The following is a 21,281-nucleotide window of genomic DNA, read 5'->3' as shown; positions in this document are numbered from 1 at the left end:
TTTTTTCCAAGTACTTACCGATTTACTATTTTTTTTTTTTTTTTTTGACATGAGGAAAGGATGTATTTTGAAATGCTATGCTGCGACGGCCATCTTGGTACACCCTGCACTCGGCCGCAGTAAGCAGCAGCAGACATCTTGTTACACCCAGACTGAACTATATGGGCTGGGTGTAACAAGATGTCCGCTGCTGGCTTAATACGCCGAGTGCAGGGTGTACCAAGATGGGCGTCGGGATGTTCAGCCGCTGACGGCGACCAAATGTGACGGCTCCGGTCACCGATCCTGATGGCTGCGCCCTGCACCCCTGCCAGCTTACCCAGCTAGTTCCACTCCGTTGACTCCGCCCACCCTCTCCATCCACTGACTCCACCCGCCGACCAGGTATCGGATAAAGCATCTGGAGCATTTGTGCGAGTAAAAATGCTCGGTACCGATATTAGTATAAATAAAATAAATACATTTTGCTCATAGAATATGAATAACACAAAAGAGGTTTTTGGATGATGGACTTAGGCACAACACTAAATACATAGTTTTGTAAAAAAGTATATCAATTTATTTACAGAAACATATGAAACAATTTTAAAAACCTTGGCTATCCACAATTGTGCCTTGAAGCATACAACACATCTCAGCCAATCCTGACCATGCTTTGTGGCTATTACATCGCAGAGCCCTGCAGGAGATGTTCATCACTGATGATTCCATATGAAAACAATAACAGATGAATGTGTTTCTGTGAATAAATACATTTTATATACTTTTTTACAAAACAATGTATTTAGTGTTGTGCCTATAATGTCCATCATCCAAAAACCTCTTTTCCAAATATAATATATCGGGACGTGGCATATGTTTGTTTACTCATTTCTCGTATCCCCAGTACCACTCTGGGATGATACGATTTCAATTTATCCATGAATAACACAATATATGGTGTAGTCCCTCGCGCTAAATTGAGTAAACGGACTAAGTCAATATCAACGTGACTAACTAAAATAACGGATGATGAAAAAATAATAAATGTGTGTAAATAGTGATGATGTCTCTACGGACTGCAGCAAAATCGAAAGTGTTCACTTACACTCAGCAAAATGATGATAATAAAGTGATTTCGCGCTTCAAATCTATCTCATCAAAGTATAATTATAAATACAATATATAAGTGAAAAGTGTTCTACAAGTGTAAATCCAGTGCAACATAGTATACAGTGCTCAATATTAATGTAAATGAGTGATCATCAAAAGTGCTGATGTGCATCAGTATATCAAAAAATCAAAAGTTTATATTGTGCTTCTTCCACTGGGACCATATATCACCGGATCACCACAATTTAAAAACATCATTATCACCTCCCTCCTCCATTATATGGTCCCAGTGGAAGAAGCACAATATAAACTTTTGATTTTTTGATATACTGATGCACATCAGCACTTTTGATGATCACTCATTTACATTAATATTGAGCACTGTATACTATGTTGCACTGGATTTACACTTGTAGAACACTTTTCACTTATATATTGTATTTATAATTATACTTTGATGTGATAGATTTGAAGCGCGAAATCACTTTATTATCATCATGAATAACGCAAACTTTTCTTTCACTCATGGTTAGTGTTTGGCTGAAGCCATTTTATTATCAATCAACTGTGTTTACATGATTTTTAAATCATGACAACAGAAACTACCCAAATGACCCTGATCAAAAGTTTACATACCCCAGTTCTTAATACCGTGTATTGCCCCCTTTAACATCAATGACAGCTTGAAATCTTTTGTGGTATTTGTGGATGAGGCTTTTTATCTTCTCAGTGGTAAAGCTGCCCATTCCTCTTGGTAAAAAGCCTCCAGTTCCTGTAAATTCTTGGGCTGTCTGGCATGAACAGCACGTTTGAGATCTCCCCAGAGTGGCTCAATGATATTGAGGTCAGGGGACTGAGTTGGCCACTCCAGAACCTTCACTTTATTCTGCTGTAGCCAATGACAGGTCGTCTTGGCCTTGTGTTTTGGATCATTGTCATGTTGGAATGTCCAAGTATGTCCCATGCGCAGCTTCCTGGCTGATGAATGCAAATGTTCCTCCAGTATTTTTTGATAACATACTGCATTCATCTTGCCATCAATCTTGACCAAATTTCCTGTGCCTTTTGTAGCTCACACATCCGAAAAACACCAACGATCCACCTCCGTGTTTCACAGTAGGAATGGTGTACCTTTCATCATAGGCCTTGTTGACTCCTCTCCAAATGTAGTGTTTATGGTTGTGTCCAAAAGCTCAATTTTGGTCTCAGCACTCCAAATGACTTTGTGCTAGAAGGTTTGAGGCTTGTCTCTGTGCTGTTTGGCGTATTGTAATCGGGATACTTTGTGGCATTTGCGTAGTAATGTCTTTCTTCTGGCTCTTCGACCATGCATACCATCTTTCTTCAAGTGCCTCCTTATTGTGCATCTTGAAACAGCCACACCACATGTTTTCAGAGAGTCCTGTATTTCACATGAAGTTATTTGTGAGTTTTTCTTTGCATCCCAAACAATTTTCCTGGCATTTGTGACTGAAATTTTAGTTGGTCTACCTGACCATGGTTTGGTTTCAACAGAACCCCTAATTTTCTTGATTAGAGTTTGAACACTGCTGATTGGCACTCTCAATTCCTTGGATATCTTTTTTTTTTATAATCCTTTCCTGTTTTATACAGTTCAGCTACCTTTTCCCGCAGATCCTTTGACAATTCTTTTGCTTTCCCCATGGCTCAGAATCCAGAAACGTCAGTGTACTGGATGAAAGATGCAAAGGTCTGTTAGGAGTCCAAAAACTCATTGACCTTTTATACACACACACACACACACACACACAAATTACAAGCAAACTGATCACAGGTGAGGATGGTTAATTTTAATAGCCATTAAAACCCCTTTGTGTCAACTTGTGTGCATGTTATCAGGCCAAAATCACCAGGGTATGTATACTTTTGATCAGGGTCATTTGGGTAGTTTCTGTTGTCATTATGATATAAAAAGAGTAAACACAGTTGATTGATAATAAATGGCTTCAACCAAACGTTAACCATGAGTGAAAGAAATGTTTGTGTTATTCATATTCACTGAAAAATGGCCAAGAAATCATAAATTCTGCCAGGGTATGTAAACTTATGAGCACAACTGTATATATAATTTTTTTTTCGGTGAATTTAGCCTTTAAAGTTCACTAAAACATTCAGTTATGCTTTAATACTAACCATCATTTTGTACGGAAACTGGCTATTTGCTTGTATTCACGCTATAAGGTCACGTTCACACAATATTATTAAAACACAGATTAGTTGCATTTACAAACTTTATACTTCTCAGGACACGTTCCTTGAATTTACATTTATCTGTTTACATATGTTCAGAGTATCTAATCTGCCCCTGAATGCATTTAAACGCAGCATACAGTGGGAATTTGTATCATTCAAAATCTTTACATGTGTTTAGAAAAATTCAATAAATCGCAAGCATGTCACTGCCTGTGTGGATAAGGACTAAACCAGTGGTTCTGGATGTTCAGTTTGACCCAAGAACCATGAGGAATTTATTTTCATGTCCCCATTTCGTAATTCTTTCAACTTTTAGTAAGTTGGAGAGTTGGGCATAGCCGCTCATGTATCCACAAAGGAAACCTTGCTTATTGCCATTAATTTTTTTCCAGGAATGGGCAGAATTTGGTGGATTTTACATACGTGGAGAATGTAGTACATGGTCACATTTTGGCAGCAGAATATCTACAAAAAGACTCTCCTTTATGTGGAAAGGTAAGTATTGCAGCATTTGCCTATTGTATTTAACTTTTGTATGTTTTACTTTTCAATGTAATGTTAACATAGAACTCCAGTCAAAAAGTCTGTAAAGCCAGCCATAAATGGTTTGAATCTCGGTCGGTTCAGCAGAGGCCGAGATTCGACCCATCTATGGGCAAGTTGGTTGTACCCAAGTTGGCAGCCAGTCTGTCAGATTTTTTACATGCAACTACTGCTGGCGGTTATGGCTGCTAGCAGTAATATTGTGCTCTGCAGGCCAGGAAGACTTCTTGCTGACAGAACACAATAGCACTGCAGCAGGAACGATTTTCTCCCCCCCCCCCCCCCCCCATCACCACCGACTGTGTTGATGGCAAATCAAGCAATTTTCTTAAGTGGTGGAAGGAAAGAAAAATCTCATAACCTATGGGTTGATTGAAGGCTTCATTGTTCTCCAAGTCCCCAGGGGGGAAATTTTTTATTCAATTTCTGTAGTGTTAGTGTGACTGGAAGTTAAACAGTGGAAAGAAAAGCACTCCAATTAGTAGAGTAGGTAAGGGTTATAACCTCTTCCAATTGTTTTTGTCCCAGTGCCCAGACTATGGGCAATAAAGTATTACTTTTTTACTATTACTTTATCACCTTGATATCTGCTTGTACGGTCAAGAAATTCATCCTCAAAGTTCACAACGGAAATCTAAACTCAGGTTTTAGTCCATTTCTAACAGTTTACAAATAGCGGGTATTTGTTACATTAGATGGCTGACAGGCTGCTAAGATTCTGCTTTTCGTAGGAAATAAAGTTGTGATTTCCATCCCTCTATTTTGAAGATGAATTTCTTAACAGTGCCTATAGCTACAGAAGTGAATGAGTGCTTGTTTAAAGTTTAAAGGTTTTACAGCTTTTTTGGATATATAATGGTGTAATTAGTGTTCATTGTCTGGGCACAGGCTCACTTTAAGCTAAAAAAAAAAAAGTTTTTAGACTCATGTTCTGATCTTATAGCTTTGTCCCCACTCTTCATGTAGTACAGGGGTCTCAAACTGGCAGCCCTCCAGCTGTTGCGAAACTACAAATCCCATCATGCCTCTGCCAGTGGGAGTAATGCTTGTAACTGTCAGTCTTGCAATGCCTCATGGGACTTGTAGTTTCACAACAGCTGGAGGGCCGCCAGTTTGAGTCCCCTGATGTAGTAGGAGGTTAGACTAGAAGATAGAAAGGCATGACAGCGGGTTTCCCAGAATACAAATGCAGCTGTAAAAAGGAAATTAAAAGCTACAGCATGATACTGTAATGAAGACACTTACATTTCAGATATGCTTGGGAAAACAGAAATTGCATTCCCCAGCAGATATAGTACTATTTAATGTAAACAATGTGAGGGGAATTTATTAAGGTTGGGACTGCTGTGCGTCTCAACCAAAGAGCTTATAGCTTTTATTTTGAAAGCTTAACTGAACAAGCTGAAGCTAGAAGCTAATTGGTTAATATGATGGGTTACTATGTTTGTTTGTTTGTTTGTTTTTTTTTAATTTTCTTTTTCTTTTATTAGGCCTACCATATCACGAACGATGAACCCCTCCCATTTTGGACATTTATTTCCCGAGTACTGACTGGCCTGAATTACGATGCCCCCAAGTACAAGATTCCTTATTGGCTAGCTTACTACCTTGCTTTGTTTTTGTCATTTTTGGTGTTCATTCTTAGTCCAGTTATCAAAATCAAACCAACATTTACACCAATGAGAGTGGCTCTGGCTGGGACCTACCACTATTACAGCTGTGAGCGGGCCAAGAAAGACATGGCATACAAACCAGTGGTCAGCCTGGACCAAGCCATTGAGAGAACCGTTCAGAGTTATCCACATTTGAGAAGAGCTAGCTAGGTTTCAGTTACCTGCTGCCTTTTGAGATTTTCTAATTTAATTCATCATATGGGGCATTTAGTACTGCTTATCATTTTTTAACAAGTGTCTCAAAATACACTTGGTCACACACTGGCTGAATATTTGATGCAAAAAAAAGATTCCAAGTGCCACTCACAGTCACCAAAATGAGGCTCTATAAATGAACAAAGCGCTAGATAAGAATAATCTGCACAATTTAGTGTAGAGTAGGTTGCCCTAATGGGTTGCTCTGGGGAACATAGATGTCACAGAAACCAGGGCATTTGGCATATCACAGATATTGGAGCTTGAAGAGACACTGGGGGTTATTTACCAAAGGCAAATCCACTTTGCACTGGAAGTGCAGTTGCTGTTAATCTGAGGGGTAGATCTGAAATAAGGGAAAGCTCTGCTGATTTTATAATCCAATCATGTACAAGCTAAAATGCTGTTTTTTATGTTCCTTGCATGTCCCCCTCGGATCTACAGTGACTGCACTACCAAGTGCACTTGCCTTTCGTAAATAACCCCCACTGTCACCTTGCCCCGACAGAAAAAAAACTTATACTCGCCTTGCCCAGAGTTTTCTAGTGTTGGAGCTCAGATGCAGTGGTGATGTCACCCCCTCCTCCTTGTGACAGTATGTGGGTCTAGTAATTGGCCTCTAGGCCCAGGGACTGCATCATGGAAGGAGGTCACATGATCCCTCCATAACCAGAAGCACCAGGTATTTTGCAATGCCAGCCACAGAAGAAGGAGCACTGGAGAGGAGTATTAAATGGTCCAGGGGGATAAGGGGCTTTACACAGACCCCTACTTTGCTCCATATTGGCAAGGTGATAGTGGGGGTTATTTACTAAAGGCAAATCCACTTTGCGCTACAAGTGCAAAGTGTACTTGGAAGTGCAGTCGCTGTAGATCTGAGGGGGACATACAAGGAAAATAAAAAACAACATTTTAGCTTACACATGATTGAATAATAAAATAAGCAGAGCTTCCCCTCATTTATGATCTATCCGTCATATTTACAGTGACTGCACTTCCAAGTGCACTTTTCACTTGTAGTTTGCATGTGTAGTGCAAAGTGGATTTGTCTTTTGTAAATAACCCCCATTATCTCTTTAAAGGATGCCAGTGTCAAAATATGGAGGCCAGCTGCTTACTTCCCCTCCAAGAATGCTGCCTTGCTGTTATACTGATCTATCAGCTTCAATACTTCTTGATTTACTAACCTTAAACAAGTGTGCCGGAGCTCTGACTTTGATGGCTGCATTTATGTTCCCGATCAGGGACTCAGCAAGTACTGAAGTCAGAGAATCAGTATTGATTCCAGACAAGTAGCAATTTCAGAAAGGGGTCAACAAGGGCAGCTCACATGTAAGTTCCCTCAGTTTCAGTTGCAATATACATAAGCAGTGTAGCGCTGCCTGTCATATGATACAAAACCAAAAAGCTTTGTTCAGTATAGTTGATAAATCAGAAATAAAAAAATTCTTTTACTCCATGTAACCCAAATTTCACTCTGCTCTAAAACATTCAGGTACATTTTACTCTAGTCTTGCAACATCTTTTTGACTTAAGGCTGGCTTTACATTATAAAATTTTTTTGTACAATTTTAATTTAGATTTACCAAAACCATATAATACGAGGTCAAACCTAAACACTTTCAATTTGTATGCAATCAGGCAGGCCCTTGCACTACATCATTGAAGCAAATTGAATAAGAAAATTGTATAATGCATTGCCAGCTTATGTCAAATATAGCACTACCTACAAGATTGCACTTCATCCCCAGCACAATGGTGGACATAAAGATCTATGGTCACAATAATAAAGCGTAACTAAAATCAGGAATATATTTGCCTCCACCTTCCAGTGATACAGTGGTTAAATCCTTTGCCATCCACTGTAATTTTCTTCCTGGTGCCGGGTGTACAGACTCTTGATTGGCTGGCAGAACTAACGTCATCCCACACATGCCCATATGAGAGTCAGTCATTCCGGCACAGCTGAAAGGTTCGAGGAATGCGTGCTGAGCTGCGCATGTGCAGTTCAGTGTACATTCAATAGAAAACTGTGAGCAGGCAGGTAAGTATGTATTATTGCAAAATAAAGCATGGCATGTCTCTTCTGCATTATAGAGCTGCCTGCTGGCAGTTTTCTAAGAGTTAGGTTTAGTTTTGCTTTATTTGGGTCTTATTAAAAAAAAAAAAAAAATTAGAACCACACAGAGCAATGACAGGCTATTTAATCATACAATAGATAAAATAAGTGCAGCGCAAAAGAATATTAATAATCATGGAGTATTGAATAATCTAATAAATCCTAAGAAATAACAAAAGTCCTTAAATATGAAATGGTGAAAGTAGCAGATAACTCTCTTCTGGGGAAACTGGTAACAAACTTAAATCCGTGCGGTAAATATGGAAAGAGATTGCGCTTACCAGATCCAATTGACCCCTTGATTATAGGGGGTCCGAAACAGCATAAATGGGTCCGTGGCAGACTGCTGGGCTGGCTGTGATCTGCAGAAATCTCCTCAGATCAGGAGTATAAAACCATAATACCGCTGGATATTTTCTTTTCTTTCTCAATTTGGCAATATCCTGTCTTGGCTTGAATTTATTAGGACAAATCTCAACGCGTTTCGAAAAAAAACTCCTTCTTCAGGGATTAAAGCAGGGGTATGCCGTTTTTGTTAGCAGGCTGTTGCCTGAAGCTTCCGCTCTCGCTGTCACCCTCCGTGCCTCCTGTCTGCTTGAGGAAGACAGGAGGCACGGAGGGTGACAGCGAGAGCGGAAGCTTCAGGCAACAGCCTGCTAACAAAAACGGCATACCCCTGCTTTAATCCCTGAAGAAGGAGTTTTTTTTCGAAACGCGTTGAGATTTGTCCTAATAAATTCAAGCCAAGACAGGATATTGCCAAATTGAGAAAGAAAAGAAAATATCCAGCGGTATTATGGTTTTATACTCCTGATCTGAGGAGATTTCTGCAGATCACAGCCAGCCCAGCAGTCTGCCACGGACCCATTTATGCTGTTTCGGACCCCCTATAATCAAGGGGTCAATTGGATCTGGTAAGCGCAATCTCTTTCCATATTTACCGCACGGATTTAAGTTTGTTACCAGTTTCCCCAGAAGAGAGTTATCTGCTACTTTCACCATTTCATATTTAAGGACTTTTGTTATTTCTTAGGATTTATTAGATTATTCAATACTCCATGATTATTAATATTCTTTTGCGCTGCACTTATTTTATCTATTGTATGTCACTGAGGTTGGTGTTATCCTCCTAGTGTTCAGCCTGCATATTGTTCTTTCATATTTGGTTTGCGCTGATTGTTTTTTCATTTTATCTTGTACAGGCTATTTAATCCTCAGATGTCCACAATCTGTATATTAAGGTTATCAGACACAATTCCACAAGCCATGAGAACTTGAATTACCTTCCTTTTGAAAACTAGGAATGCACCTCTGATAGTTCCAGATCTCCAACCAGCAATGAGGATCCAATCCTCAAGCTTCATTATCATATAATCATCATGACAAACAACCATGGTGATCACAGTGGTTTGTTTATAAACAAACTTCCATCTGGAGCTGTCAGTGACTGTAGTCACAATACTATCGCTGAAAATTGCAAATCTCCGGAAAGGCCTGGCTCACTCCTTTTGCATTTTTTTTTACTGTGTTTTCAGTTTTGCAGAAACACGCTACAGTCCATTTAACATGGTCTCCTATGGATCACATTCACATCTGTGCATTTTATGGAAAGGGCCAGGGACTTGTTTATGGTTCCTTAGACTTCAATGGATCAAAAAAGTATATTGAAAAATGCACCTGGAATATGCAACCTGCATAGGTGTGAACCAGGCCTTAGAGTTAACCAGTGCGTACTGACACTGCTAAATTTGGCCTGGGACATTTAATCTTTAGGCTAGGTTTCCACTAGTGCGACTTTTCATGCGATTTGGGACTGAAAAGTCGCATAACAAGTCGTACCCCATGATTTCCAATGAGTACCGTTCATATCTGTGTGACTTCAAAGTAGTCCCTGCACTACTTTGGTCCCACTTTGATGCGACTTGAAGTCCATAGACCTCAAGAATACACAGGCATTGTTTCAAGTCGCGGCAAAAAATCGCGGGACTTTGGGGACGCAATAGTGGAAACATAGCCTTAGTGAGCTCTAGTTATGAAGGGCCTAAAAGCCACTGCAGCTTTATCAGACAGAAAATGAACTCCTATTTTGCACACCTTGATAAATTAGGGTGAACAAACAATGAAAAGTTCTAGAAGTAACAAAATAGATGGCACCCCTTGCAGAAATTTCCTATCGATTTGGCATAGATCGGTCCTTTAATAAAGTGGTTTGAACAGTGAGGTTGCATCATTAAACATTTCTTTCATCATGAGCATGAGCATTCCACAGTACGTATATAGACTTGCTTAATACAGTTTACCTGCCAGGAAAGCCATTTGAGGGTGTCATTCTATTAGAGCGTTCAATTACTTTTATCAATTTTGATATGAAGTTTCAAAAGGGAGAGATGATTCTATACTGGGCAAAGCGCCAGGTTTGCGTAAAGGAAACCCGTGCCAAGAGATCATGAAGGTTGCTATTGCTGAGTTATGAAAATTCCAGTTGCCTGGCTTTCATTCTGGTCTAATGTCTTCAAAACTTTCTCAGTTGTTGATGTTAAACAATGCAAATGAGATCTGTCTTCACTGGCTGCATGCTTGTACAAGGTCATTTACTCAGAAAGCACTTAATGTCCATCTATAGGTTCCCGTTTGTCATCTGTGTAATAATAGGGCATTGCCAAGACAAAACCAGGCAGGCTGAACCATACAAAATCAAACCGTTCCTCCATCCATGCCAAACAGTGTGGATGGTGGAATCTCAACTCTGAGCTGTAATATGCAAACAGCCACAGCACCCACAACTGTCTGAATACCCTAACCGTGATTGCATCTGATAGAATGCAGTCACTGGGGGCGATTTATTAAAACTGGTGCACGCAGAATCTGTTCATAGTAACCAATCAGCTTCTAGCTTCAGCTTGTTCAGTTAAGCTTTGGCAATTAGGCCTGGTTCACACCTATGCATTTTTTACTGCGTTTTCAGTTTTGCAGAAACACACTGCGGCCCATTTAACATGGTTTCCTATGGGTCACATTTACATCTGTGCATCTTATGGAAAGGGCCAGGGGCCAGCAGTTTGTGTTTTTGGTTCCATAGACATCAATGGATCAAAGATGTGTATTGAAAAATTCAAAATGCACCTGGAATATGCATCAACTGCAACCTGCAAAGGTGTGAACCAGGCCTAACACCTAGAAGCTGATTGGTTACTATGTACAACACCAGATTCAGTGTGCACCAGTTTTAGTAAATCACCTCCACTGTTCAGACTATCATTTTCCAAGTGGCATCTTCAGTTTATCCTTGGAGCTTTGTATGGCCAACATAAACCTGTTACTTTGCCTAGTAAGGGAAAAGTTCACTTTGAGTGTAAATAACTGTTCATATCAATGTTGCTGCATCATCCATTGACTGTTCACGTTCAGTATTAGATTTCCTATTATACAGAAAGCGACTACTGCTGTGTTACTTTACTATTCCTCGGTTGTATATGTTCATACTAATTAATGTTCTTAATTATTGTAAAGAAAACAATTGTTATTAAACAGTTTATTGAAAAAAAAAAATGTAATTGAAGTATTATTTAACCTCGCCCCACCAGCATATCGTATATCTGGGGCAGCAGGGTGGGTTGGCCTTAATGACTAGTAGTCATACAAATGGATCCACTAGAGCTACACGATTCTGGATAAAATGAAAATCACAATTTCTTTGCTTTTTTTTTTTTTTTTTTTTTACTTTTTTTATTTTAGAGATTTACAACCCCTGAACATTAGGTTACCAAACAAGATGGCAATAAAATACGGCACAATACTCTTTGCTTCAATCAAATTTGAAGAAATGTAATAGAAAATAATGTATTGTGTAAAGAAATAAAAGACTTACTATTAAAGCGGAGCTCCACCCTGAAATTTTTATTTTTTAAAAGTAATTTTTTTTTAAATGTCAGCAGCTACAAACTCTGTAGCTGCTGACTTTTAATAAGGACACTTGCCTGTCCAGGGAGCCTGCGATGTCAGCCCCCCCGAGACCGACCAATTTATCGGATCGGGTGCAGGCGCCGCCATGGCTGCTAAGGGAAACCGGCAGTGGAGCCTTCCTACTGAATATGCGTGAGTCGCGTGGCGCTTTCTGAATGGTCCCATCGTCTTCTGGTACACGCACAGGTCCCAGAAGGCAGCGGGTGGAAGGAGGAGGGGCAGAACCAGTAGAGGACATGACATACCTCGCCACAGCGAAGCTGAGATGGAAGTTTACCACTAAGGTAAGTGGGGAAAAAAATATCAAAAAAGGAGCGGTGGAGGGGTGGTCGTTCCTTTAAGAAAAAGTTCAAAAGTTGGGTGGAACTCCGCTTTACGTTATGTTAGGGTCTTTGTATCTCGCTGCAACTTTTTTGTTTACACTTCAGCTGTCAACAATGGTACAAAGCATTGAAAATTTATTTTACAAATGAAATAAATTTAAATGTTTTAACTTGTGCACTTTTTTCAATGTGAAACGTAAAAATATTAATGAACAAAGCAAAAAAAAAAAAAGTTTGAATTAATAGTTTGTAAAATAGAAGTAAAAGGAAAAAAAAAAAACAGCAGGGAAATGAATAATTAAATGGAGATGGAGAATAAGGAATTAATAAGGCTGATTAGAGTAAATTAAGGGCTAATAAGGAGTTATAGAGGAACAATTTTAATAAAAAGCAAAAAAAAAAAATTTCTTTTACTTGATGAGGTTGTTTTAAACTGACTTCATTTGCAGACCGAAGTTCATCCCTTTTGATCTGTAAATGAACAAAAGATACAATGATTCTTTTTATCTCTCTTTCAGCGCTGAGCAATGTTGTTGATAAACATTGCTGGCTGCTTTTTTTTTTACAGCTGTGGACAGGGGAACTGCTCTGCACGTTACATGAATCGTGGAAATGCTGGATTAAGATCGTGAGGGGGTTGAATCGAGATCACAATCTTTTAACGATTAATCATGCAACTCTAATTAGGCTCCAGTCACTGTTTGCAATCAGGAGCCAGCTGGACTGATCATGTGAACACTGTGACTGCAAATCGGCTTTCGATTCCCAAAGTTAACACTACGTTTTAAGGCTGCCAGGGGTGGTTTGTTTTATGAAATATTCCAATGTAATTGCACAGGACATGCTGTGAAAACACTTTTTTTTTCTATGTTGATATAGAGGGAAATTGCATCTTCTGATCCTGGCTAAAGGGCTTTTTCAGCAACTGATACTTCCTTTGACTATTCAGATACAAGTGTTGCGTGAGTACTTGCCTTTGATGAAAAGTAAGGCCTCATGCACACTGAGCATTTAAATTTCTTCAATAAACGCAGTTCATGGTAGGAAAAAGCAGCTTAACCGCTTCAGCCCCGGAAGATTTTACCCCCTTCCTGACCAGAGCCCTTTTTGCGATTCGGCACTGCGTGGCTTTAACTGACAATTGCGTAGTCGTGCGACATTGCACCCAAACAAAATTGACGGCCTTTTTTCCCAAAGGAAACACGTGAGCTCTGCTCTGGAAAGCATCCCGACCAGCGGTGACACTCCCCCCCCCACCACCATTCCCTCAAACCGTTTTAGTGGGCCCTGGTGCAATGCATGGTATGTACAATACAGGTGTACTGCACTGGCATAATGCTGCATTGTGACAAGTGAGCTTCTGGCCAGCAGTGCTCCCTTTACGTTAGTGGGCACTGGTACAATGCATGGAAAGTGCAATACAGGTATACCCCACACTGTTTGCATGTGTACAACATAGCAGCATCCCATTTAATGCATTCATTCACACCCACCCACCGCACAGTACAGCAAAACACCAAACTCTGCCTTATCTGCTGTCCATCTGTTGGTGTATTCAACACCATGGCACAACACATGTAGTACTGCCCAACCTTCACTACCAGTGCACATGTCACTCCACACCATGCACCCCACTGTGTACAATACTATACACCCCACTCTGTGCAACCCCCTGTCTACAATACTATACACTCCACACCATGTACCCCCCTGTCTACAATACTATACACCCCACACTGTGCACCCCACTGTGTACAATACTATACACCCCACTCTGTGCAACCCCCTGTCTACAATACTATACACCCCACACCATGTACCCCCCTGTCTACAATACTATACACCCCACTCTGTGCAACCCACTGTCTACAATACTATACACTCCACACCATGTACCCCCCTGTCTACAATACTATACACCCCACTCTGTGCACCCCCCTGTCTACAATACTATACACTCCACACCATGTACCCCCCTGTCTACAATACTATACACCCCACACTGTGCACCCCACTGTGTACAATACTATACACCCCACACTGTGCAACCCACTGTCTACAATACTATACACTCCACACCATGTACCCCCCTGTCTACAATACTATACACCCCACTCTGTGCACCCCCCTGTCTACAATACTATACACTCCACACCATGTACCCCCCTGTCTACAATACTATACACCCCACTCTGTGCAACCCCCTGTCTACAATACTATACACTCCACACCATGTACCCCCCTGTCTACAATACTATACACCCCACTCTGTGCAACCCCCTGTCTACAATACTATACACTCCACACCATGTACCCCCCTGTCTACAATACTATACACCCCACTCTGTGCACCCCCCTGTCTACAATACTATACACCCCACGCTGTGCACCCCCCTGTCTACAATACTATACACTCCACACCATGTACCCCCCTGTCTACAATACTATACACCCCACTCTGTGCAACCCCCTGTCTACAATACTATACACTCCACACCATGTACCCCCCTGTCTACAATACTATACACCCCACTCTGTGCACCCCCCTGTCTACAATACTATACACCCCACACTGTGCACCCCACTGTGTACAATACTATACACCCCACACTGTGCACCCCACTGTGTACAATACTATACACCCCACACTGTGCACCCCACTGTCTACAATACTATACACCCCACACTGTGCAACCCCCTGTCTACAATACTATACACCCCACACTGTGCACCCCACTGTGTACAATACTATACACCCCACACTGTGCAACCCACTGTCTACAATACTATACACTCCACACCATGTACCCCCCTGTCTACAATACTATACACCCCACTCTGTGCACCCCCCTGTCTACAATACTATACACCCCACTCTGTGCACCCCCCTGTCTACAATACTATACACCCCACTCTGTGCAACCCCCTGTCTACAATACTATACACCCCACTCTGTGCACCCCCCTGTCTACAATACTATACACCCCACACTGTGCACCCCACTGTGTACAATACTATACACCCCACACCGTGCACCCCCCTGTCTACAATACTATACACCCCACTCTGTGCACCCCACTGTGTACAATACTATGCACCCCACTCTGTGCACCCCACTGTATACAATACTATACACCCCACTCTGTGCAACCCCCTGTCTACAATACTATACACTCCACACCATGTACCCCCCTGTCTACAATACTATACACCCCACTCTGTGCACCCCCCTGTGTACAACACTATACACCCCACACTGTGCACCCCCCTGTCTACAATACTATACACCCCACTCTGTGCACCCCACTGTCTACAATAATATACACCCCACTCTGTGCACCCCCCTGTCTACAATACTATACACCCCACTCTGTGCACCCCCCTGTCTACAATACTATACACCCCACTCTGTGCAACCCCCTGTCTACAATACTATACACTCCACACCATGTACCCCCCTGTCTACAATACTATACACCCCACTCTGTGCACCCCCCTGTCTACAATACTATACACCCCACTCTGTGCAACCCCCTGTCTACAATACTATACACTCCACACCATGTACCCCCCTGTCTACAATACTATACACCCCACACTGTGCACCCCACTGTGTACAATACTATACACCCCACACTGTGCACCCCCCTGTCTACAATACTATACACCCCACTCTGTGCAACCCCCTGTCTACAATACTATACACTCCACACCATGTACCCCCCTGTCTACAATACTATACACCCCACTCTGTGCACCCCCCTGTGTACAACACTATACACCCCACACTGTGCACCCCCCTGTCTACAATACTATACACCCCACTCTGTGCACCCCACTGTCTACAATAATATACACCCCACTCTGTGCACCCCCCTGTCTACAATACTATACACCCCACTCTGTGCAACCCCCTGTCTACAATACTATACACTCCACACCATGTACCCCCCTGTCTACAATACTATACACCCCACACTGTGCACCCCACTGTGTACAATACTATACACCCCACTCTGTGCAACCCCCTGTCTACAATACTATACACCCCACTCTGTGCAACCCCCTGTCTACAATACTATACACCCCACACTGTGCACCCCACTGTGTACAATACTATACACCCCACTCTGTGCACCCCCCTGTCTACAATACTATACACCCCACTCTGTGCAACCCCCTGTCTACAATACTATACACTCCACACCATGTACCCCCCTGTCTACAATACTATACACCCCACTCTGTGCACCCCACTGTGTACAATACTATACACCCCACTCTGTGCAACCCCCTGTCTACAATACTATACACCCCACACTGTGCACCCCCCTGTGAACAGTACTATACACCCCACACTGTGCACCCCCTGTGAACAGTACTATACACCCCACACTGTGCACCCCACTGTGTACAACACTATACACCCCACACTGTGCACCCCCACTGTGTACAACACTATACACCCCACACTGTGCACCCCACTGTGTACAGTACTATACACCCCAAACTGTGCACCCCCCTGTGAACAGTACTATACACCCCACACTGTGCACCCCACTGTGTACAGTACTATACACCCCACACTGTGCACCCCCCTGTCTACAATACTATACACCCCACACTGTGCACCCCACTGTCTACAATAATATACACCCCACACTGTGCACCCCCCTGTCTACAATACTATACACCCCACACTGTGCACCCCACTGTCTACAATAATATACACCCCAAACTGTGCACCCCACTGTGTACAATACTATACACCCCGCACTGTGCACCCCACTGTGTACAATACTATACACCCCACACTGTGCACCCCCCTGTGAACAGTACTATACACCCCACACTGTGCACCCCCTGTGAACAGTACTATACACCCCACACTGTGCACCCCACTGTGTACAACACTATACACCCCACACTGTGCACCCCCACTGTGTACAACACTATACACCCCACACTGTGCACCCCACTGTGTACAGTACTATACACCCCACACTGTGCACCCCCCTGTGTACAATACTATACACCCCACGCTGTGCACCCCACTGTCTACAATACTATACACCCCACACTGTGCACCCCACTGTCTACAATACTATACACCCCACACCGTGCACCCCCCTGTGTACAGTACTATACACCCCACACTGTGCACCCCACTGTGTACAGTACTATACACCCCACACTGTGCACCCCACTGTGTACAGTACTATACACCCCACACTGTGCACCCCCACAGTGTACAATACTATACACCTCACACTGTGCACCCCCCTGGGTACAATACTATACACCCTACACCGTGCACCCCACTGTGTACAATACTATACACCCCACACCGTGCACCCCACTGTGTACAATACTATACACCCCACTGTGTACAGTACTATACACCCCACACTGTGCACCCAACTGTCCACCCAGCTCAATACTGGACTACTCCTGTGTACAGTACTATACACCCTACACCATGCACCCCCCTGTGTACAGTACTATACACCCCACACACCCCCCTGTGTACAGTACTATACACCCTACACCATGCACCCCCCTGTGTACAGTACTATACAACCCACGCTGTGCACCCCCCTGTCCACCCAGCACAATAGTACACTACTCCTTTGTACAGTACTTTACACCCCACACTGTGCACCCCCACTGTTCACTCAGCACATTACTGTGCCACCCCTGTGTACAGTACTATACACACTGTATGTCCTGGTGACAATGCTGCCCAGTGCTGGCTCTTCAGCAGTGAATGTGCTGCATTCTCTCCATACAATGGTGCACGGCGCTGCACTCGGTGTACACAGAACAACACACCCCATGCATGCCTCCCTCCCATACATACAGACAGGAGGGTGAGAAGCTCTTACCATACATCTCTGCTCTGTGCTCCAGCCTCCAGCATCAGGGAGGAGACTGCCAGTGAATGGAGGAGCCGGAGAGGATCATTCAGCTTTGTGGAAGCCAGACTCGTCTCCCCAGAGAGAGGGGGGAGGAGTAGGACTGGATAGAGAATCCCTCCCACCACTTCTGTACTCACTGACAGCACTCACCCTCTACTCACTGACAACAGTACTCACCCTCTACTCACTGACAACTGTACTCACCCTCTACTCACTGACAACTGTACTCACCCTCTACTCACTGACAACTGTACTCACCCTCTACTCACTGACAACTGTACTCACCCTCTACTCACTGACAACTGTACTCACCCTATACTTACTGACAACTGTACTCACCCTCTACTCACTGACAACTATACTCACCCTCTACTCACTGACAACTGTACTCACCCTCTACTCACTGACAACTGTACTCACCCTCTACTCACTGACAACTGTACTCACCCTCTACTCACTGACAACTATACTCACCCTCTACTCACTGACAACTGTACTCACCCTCTACTCACTGACAACTGTACTCACCCTCTACTCACTGACAACTGTACTCACCCTCTACTCACTGACAACTATACTCACCCTCTACTCACTGACAACTGTACTCACCCTCTACTCACTGACAACTGTACTCACCCTCTACTCACTGACAACTATACTCACCCTCTACTCACTGACAACTGTACTCACCCTCTACTCACTGACAACTGTACTCACCCTCTACTCACTGACAACTGTACTCACCCTCTACTCACTGACAACTGTACTCACCCTCTACTCACTGACAACTGTACTCACCCTCTACTCACTGACAACTGTACTCACCCTCTACTCACTGACAACTGTACTCACCCTCTACTCACTGACAACTGTACTCACCCTCTACTCACTGACAACTGTACTCACCCTCTACTCACTGACAACTATACTCACCCTCTACTCACTGACAACTGTACTCACCCTCTACTCACTGACAACTGTACTCACCCTCTACTCACTGACAACTGTACTCACCCTCTACTCACTGACAACTGTACTCACCCTCTACTCACTGACAACTATACTCACCCTCTACTCACTGACAACTGTACTCACCCTCTACTCACTGACAACTGTACTCACCCTCTACTCACTGACAACTGTACTCACCCTCTACTCACTGACAACTATACTCACCCTCTACTCACTGACAACTGTACTCACCCTCTACTCACTGACAACTATACTCACCCTCTACTCACTGACAACTGTACTCACCCTCTACTCACTGACAACTGTACTCACCCTCTACTCACTGACAACTGTACTCACCCTCTACTCACTGACAACTGTACTCACCCTCTACTCACTGACAACTGTACTCACCCTCTACTCACTGACAACTGTACTCACCCTCTACTCACTGACAACTGTACTCACCCTCTACTCACTGACAACTGTACTCACCCTCTACTCACTGACAACTGTACTCACCCTCTACTCACTGACAACTATACTCACCCTCTACTCACTGACAACTGTACTCACCCTCTACTCACTGACAACTGTACTCACCCTCTACTCACTGACAACTGTACTCACCCTCTACTCACTGACAACTGTACTCACCCTCTACTCACTGACAACTGTACTCACCCTCTACTCACTGACAACTGTACTCACCCTATACTCACTGACAACTGTACTCACCCTCTACTCACTGACAACTGTACTCACCCTATACTCACTGACAACTGTACTCACCCTCTACTCACTGACAACTGTACTCACCCTCTACTCACTGACAACTGTACTCACCCTATACTTACTGACAACTGTACTCACCCTATACTTACTGACAACTGTACTCACCCTATACTTACTGACAACTGTACTCACCCTCTACTCACTGACAACTGTACTCACCCTCTACTCACTGACAACTGTACTCACCCTCTACTCACTGACAACTGTACTCACCCTATACTCACTGACAACTGTACTCACCCTCTACTCACTGACAACTGTACTCACCCTCTACTCACTGACAACTGTACTCACCCTCTACTCACTGACAACTGTACTCACCCTCTACTCACTGACAACTATACTCACTGACAACTGTACTCACCCTCTACTCACTGACAGCACTCACCCTCTACTCACTGACAACTGTACTCACCCTCTACTCACAGACAACTGTACTCACCCTCTACTTACTGACAACTGTACTCACCCTCTACTCACTGATAGCACTCACCCTCTACTCACTGACAACTGTACTCACCCTCTACTCACTGACAACTGTACTCACCCTCTACTCACTGACAACTGTACTCACCCTCTACTCACTGACAACTGTACTCACCCTATACTCACTGACAACTGTACTCACCCTCTACTCACTGACAACTGTACTCACTGACAACTGTACTCACCCTCTACTCACAGACAACTGTACTCACCCTCTACTCACAGACAACTGTACTCACCCTCTACTCACAGACAACTGTACTCACCCTCTACTCACAGACAACTGTACTCACCCTCTACTCACTGACAACTGTACTCACCCTCTACTCACTGACAACTGTACTCACCCTCTACTCACTGACAGCACTCACCCTCTACTCACTGACAACTATACTCACCCTCTACTCACTGACAACTGTACTCACCCTCTACTCACTGACAGCACTTACCCTCTACTCACTGACAGCACTTACCCTCTACTCACTGACAGCACTTACCCTCTACTCACTGACAACTGTACTCACCCTCTACTCACTGACAACTGTACTCACCCTCTACTCACTGACAGCACTCACCCTCTACTCACAGACAACTGTACTCACCCTCTACTCACAGACAACTGTACTCACCCTCTACTCACTGACGGCATTCACCCTCTACTCACTGACAACTATACTCACCCTCTACTCACTGACAACTGTACTCACCCTCTACTCACTGACAGCACTTACCCTCTACTCACTGACAGCACTTACCCTCTACTCACTGACAGCACTTACCCTCTACTCACTGACAACTGTACTCACCCTCTACTCACTGACAACTGTACTCACCCTCTACTCACTGACAGCACTCACCCTCTACTCACAGACAACTGTACTCACCCTCTACTCACAGACAACTGTACTCACCCTCTACTCACAGACAACTGTACTCACCCTCTACTCACAGACAACTGTACTCACCCTCTACTCACTGACAACTGTACTCACCCTCTACTCACTGACAA

The 21,281-nt window shown here is 43.3% G+C and overlaps 2 protein-coding genes across 3 annotated transcripts in view; one reads left to right on the top strand and one right to left on the bottom strand.

The window, feature by feature from the left end:
* Positions 1–10,122, top strand: part of NSDHL (NAD(P) dependent 3-beta-hydroxysteroid dehydrogenase NSDHL) — a 37,796-nt gene extending 27,674 nt beyond the window's left edge. For both annotated transcript variants that reach the window (XM_073599101.1, XM_073599102.1), the window contains exons 7-9: positions 3,699–3,801; positions 5,340–7,915; positions 9,039–10,122. In XM_073599101.1, coding sequence (XP_073455202.1) covers positions 3,699–3,801; positions 5,340–5,672 — 436 coding nt within the window. In that variant the 3' untranslated portion in view covers positions 5,673–7,915; positions 9,039–10,122. The remainder of the gene's footprint in view (positions 1–3,698; positions 3,802–5,339; positions 7,916–9,038) is intronic.
* Positions 1–18,152, bottom strand: part of CETN2 (centrin 2) — a 77,566-nt gene extending 59,414 nt beyond the window's left edge. The window contains exon 1 of the mRNA XM_073599104.1: positions 18,008–18,152. Coding sequence (XP_073455205.1) covers positions 18,008–18,010 — 3 coding nt within the window. The 5' untranslated portion in view covers positions 18,011–18,152. The remainder of the gene's footprint in view (positions 1–18,007) is intronic.
* Positions 18,153–21,281: the final 3,129 nt, after the last annotated feature.

The sequence above is a fragment of the Aquarana catesbeiana genome, linkage group LG09 (genome assembly GCF_042186555.1).
Source record: "Aquarana catesbeiana isolate 2022-GZ linkage group LG09, ASM4218655v1, whole genome shotgun sequence".
Lineage (NCBI taxonomy): Eukaryota > Metazoa > Chordata > Amphibia > Anura > Ranidae > Aquarana > Aquarana catesbeiana.
Note: the sequence above shows the minus strand (reverse complement) of the source record. Positions and strands in the feature narration are given on the sequence as shown.